Source organism: Ipomoea triloba, chromosome 12 (genome assembly GCF_003576645.1).
Source record: "Ipomoea triloba cultivar NCNSP0323 chromosome 12, ASM357664v1".
Taxonomy (NCBI): Eukaryota; Viridiplantae; Streptophyta; class Magnoliopsida; order Solanales; family Convolvulaceae; genus Ipomoea; species Ipomoea triloba.
Genome location: NC_044927.1, coordinates 3197005 through 3200936, shown reverse-complemented (window position 1 = coordinate 3200936; position 3932 = coordinate 3197005). Strand labels below are relative to the sequence as shown.

The following is a 3932-nucleotide window of genomic DNA, read 5'->3' as shown; positions in this document are numbered from 1 at the left end:
TTATGTGAGACCAAATTCATGAGAGGAGTTGAATATAGTATAATTCGTTGCTGGTAACATAGGATAGAAATCATAAAATTTATTAGAGAAATTTTAATACTAATTTGTATCATATGTTATTAAAATCAATAAATTTTAATACTTATTATGTATCTGTAAATTAAATAATTTTATTGTAAATTGTTAATTAAATAAAATTACATCATATGTTACTTGTGCTATATTAACGATGACATGGCACCTCTTTCGCTTTCCAAAAAGTCCGCCGTGCCACGGTGGACTGCTGCGCCAGATTGCCAGAACCACCATGGATTTTCCTTTACAGAAATTCAAAGAGAGAGAGAGAGCATACAAAGCGTTACTGTAAAGGACCGTTTGGTACGTTTTCCACAATCACATTATTGAATAACATGATTTCAAGAATTCATTTCAGTGGTACCAAACGCCTCCCCAAAAAGGCATCCTTTCGTTCTCCCTTGGCTACCTGGCTCACCATGTCTATATATATTGGCTGAAAATATTTATCAAACACTTCATATATCCTTTACCATTTATCTCCAGTGATTTTGGAAACGATTTGAAAAATGGGTCGGAGCGGAGATGAGCAGCAAAAGAATGGGTTACTGGAGGCGAGATTACTGGATAGAGATGAGGAAGAAAGAGCGTACGAGTCCTCGGAGAAAGTCCACATAGTGGGAGTCGACGAGGCGGAGACTGAGGAGGAGGACTATACGAAAACGCCGCCGTTTTCATGGAAGAAGCTGTGGCTCTTCACGGGGCCCGGGTTTTTGATGAGCATTGCTTTTTTGGACCCGGGGAACCTGGAGAGCGATCTTCAGGCGGGTGCAATTGCGGGGTACTCTTTGCTGTGGTTGCTGTTGTGGGCTACGGCTATTGGCTTGCTGGTCCAGCTCTTATCTGCCCGGCTTGGGGTGGCCACTGGAAAGCACCTAGCGGAGCTTTGCAGGGATGAATATCCAAGGTGGGCTAGAATTCTGCTGTGGGTCATGGCGGAGCTGGCTCTCATTGGAGCTGATATTCAGGAGGTGATTGGCAGCGCCATTGCCATCAAGATTCTCAGTCAGGGGTTCTTGCCTCTCTGGGCTGGTGTAGTCATTACTGCTCTTGACTGGTAATTTTTTTTTTTTACCTGTATGTGCCCTTAGTTTTGTTTGATGCATTAGGCTTCCCAACAATGATTTGGTGGTCCAGTGGGCATGAAGTGACTCTCCCATATGGGAAGTCATCTGGCGATATTGGCTCTCTGTGCTTCAGTAGATTGAGAAAGTAGTCACCTAAACTCCCATACCCCTGCCTAAGTGACATTGCAAGTCGCTTGAAGAGGCGTTGAAGGAGGTAAATCACGGGTCACAAGGGATCCATCTTCATACTTTTGCCAACTTGAAGAGCCCGTCTCTAATCTAGGGAGTCCAATGGTCCAAACTCTAGCCTTGGGAGCCCTAACTCTCAAACGTTGTTGGTGGGAGTCAAACTCCTATTCCCCACCCTACCGCTGGAATGGTGACTTTAGGTCAGGTGGTTTACAATTTAGCTAGCTCCATCGGACGTGTGCCCTTAGTTTGTTTAAGCAAAGAGTGTTTGTTATACTGTTCCAAAAAAAAGTTTTTTTTTTTTTTTGTCATACTCTTTTGTGACAGTATTTTACCAGTAGAGGGAAAGGAATGATTTTGAGAATGAAATAGTTTACACTGTTTTCTACTCTCCCTAACTAACGTTTAGATTGAGCATTCAACTTATAATAAACTCTGCTTTTTACAGCTTCATCTTTCTATTTCTTGAGAACTATGGTGTGAGGAAGCTGGAAGCACTTTTTGCTTTCCTTATTGCTATTATGGCACTGTCATTTGCATGGATGTTTGGAGACACAAAGCCCAGTGGTGCTGAGCTTGTTCTTGGTGAGGACATTCTTAATTTCTGCATCCCCATGCCCTTTTAAGTTTACAAATTGGTCTAAATCCATAATATATAAATGTAGGTGTTTTGATCCCAAAACTTGGGTCAAGAACAATAAAGCAGGCAGTGGGAGTTGTGGGGTGCATTATCATGCCTCACAATGTGTTTCTACATTCTGCTCTGGTACAATCCCGCGACGTTGACAAGCGCAAGATTGGCAGAGTTCGCGAGGCGCTAAACTACTACTCGATCGAGTCTGCAGCTGCCCTCGCAGTTTCGTTCATCATTAATCTGTTTGTGACAACTGTGTTTGCAAAGGCATTCTTTGGGACAGGCCAGGCTGAGAGCATTGGTCTGGGGAATGCTGGGCAGTATCTTCAGGAGAAGTATGGTGGGGGGTTGTTTCCAATTATTTATATATGGGCTATTGGGTTGTTGGCTGCAGGGCAAAGTAGTACCATTACAGGTACCTATGCTGGGCAGTTTATCATGGGAGGATTTCTGCATTTGCAGTTGAAGAAATGGCAGAGGGCATTGATAACAAGAAGCTGTGCTATTATCCCAACTCTCATTGTTGCCCTTGCTTTTGACACATCTGAGGACTTGTTGGATGTTCTGAATGAATGGCTCAATATTCTCCAGGCTATCCAAATCCCTTTTGCCCTCATTCCCCTTCTCTGTCTTGTCTCAAAGCAGCACCTCATGGGTGTTTTCACTATTGGCCCTATTCTCAAGGTGTGTTCTTTTTTATTTCTTTTTTTGAATAACGAGGAAAACCTGCAGTCACTACTTGAAAGTGTGTAGGGTTAAGTTCCTCCTTGTGTCTCTAGCCTACAAAGGACCACAAAGAAGTAAATCGGCCTATGTTGTCCTGACCGACTCAACATAGTGAATAGGTCGCTCCCACTGGGAGTCGAACTAGTAACCTTGACCAACTTGACTAGGGTTGTCATCTCAAGGTGTGTTCTTGCTTAATCTTTCTTCCCAAAAGGTTGAATCTCTAAAGCCTAAGGGTCTCCCACGTTATGACTTGACAGATTACTTGGGAGAATGTAAATCTCTAGCTTTCTTCTCAAATTTCATCTATGTGACCAACTGAGCTGCTCTTGTGGACTCTTTTTACTTAATCTTGATTTTAAGAGTTGCATATTAAAAATAAGAGAGAAACATATGAGTTTAGAGCTAATTGATTGGACTCAGTTTTTAGTGTGATTTGACCCATGTGAATTATAGACTGGTTGAAGGACATTGGCTTAATATTAGATTATAACACTTGAAGATCAGATGCTCTTCAAAATTGACATGAAATGATTTTGGATTATTCATGTTGGTTGGGGTTTTATGTGCAGGTAATATCATGGATTGTGGCCACCTTCCTGATTGCAATCAATGGATATCTTATGGTGGACTTCTTCTCTTCAGAAGTTAATGGAGTGCTGTTTGCATCTGCTGTTTCTGCATTTGCAGCTGCATATGTTGCATTCATAGTATACCTGGTTTCATGGGGCATACCATTTTCCAGAAACAAGAATTGATCCAAACAATCCCAAATTTACTCATTCCGCGTGGCTCTCTTTTGATTGAAGATCGATGGTGATTGAGAAGGATAATGAAGAAGACATTGTTGGGGCAGACAGTAGCATGTAGGCATTCACCAAAATCTTTCATGATTTGAAGTGACAATAAGACTTATTTTTAGCAGCATGGTTAGTGTTTGATTTCTGCCACAAATAATGGTGGTAGATTTGGGTTTGACTCCTTGTATGCAAAAATGTAGTGTTAGTCTTGGAATTCAATTGGCTAATTTAATTCTTCATGCTTTTGGTTAGTGTTTTTTTTTTTACATGACTTTAAATTTTAAATAGAGAGCTATGAATTGCAAAGTTGGCTCAATATATTATACATTATTTTAGCTTATAAAATACATTATTCTAACACATAAATACATTATTGTAACTCATAGAATACATTATATTATTCCAAAAATTTAATTATTTTGACACATATAAATTACGTTA

At 40.6% G+C, this 3932-nt stretch overlaps 1 protein-coding gene across 1 annotated transcript; it reads left to right on the top strand.

Annotated features, from left to right (window-relative positions):
• Positions 1-410: 410 nt before the first annotated feature.
• On the top strand, positions 411-3742 carry LOC115999076 (metal transporter Nramp3-like). Its single transcript, XM_031238833.1, has 4 exons — positions 411-1132; positions 1780-1916; positions 1997-2649; positions 3264-3742. Exons 1-4 carry the CDS (start codon positions 585-587, stop codon positions 3447-3449), a joined length of 1524 nt encoding a protein of 507 aa, XP_031094693.1. The 5' UTR covers positions 411-584; the 3' UTR covers positions 3450-3742.
• The last annotated feature ends 190 nt before the right edge of the window (positions 3743-3932 follow it).

Coding starts and splice junctions, on each gene's coding strand:
- LOC115999076 (XM_031238833.1), top strand. CDS start 585: ATGGGTCGGAGCGGAGATGAGCAGCAAAAGAATGGGTTACTGGAGGCG. Junction 1,133..1,779: donor GTCATTACTGCTCTTGACTG/GTAATTTTTTTT, acceptor TGCTTTTTACAG/CTTCATCTTTCTATTTCTTG. Junction 2,650..3,263: donor CTATTGGCCCTATTCTCAAG/GTGTGTTCTTTT, acceptor TTTTATGTGCAG/GTAATATCATGGATTGTGGC.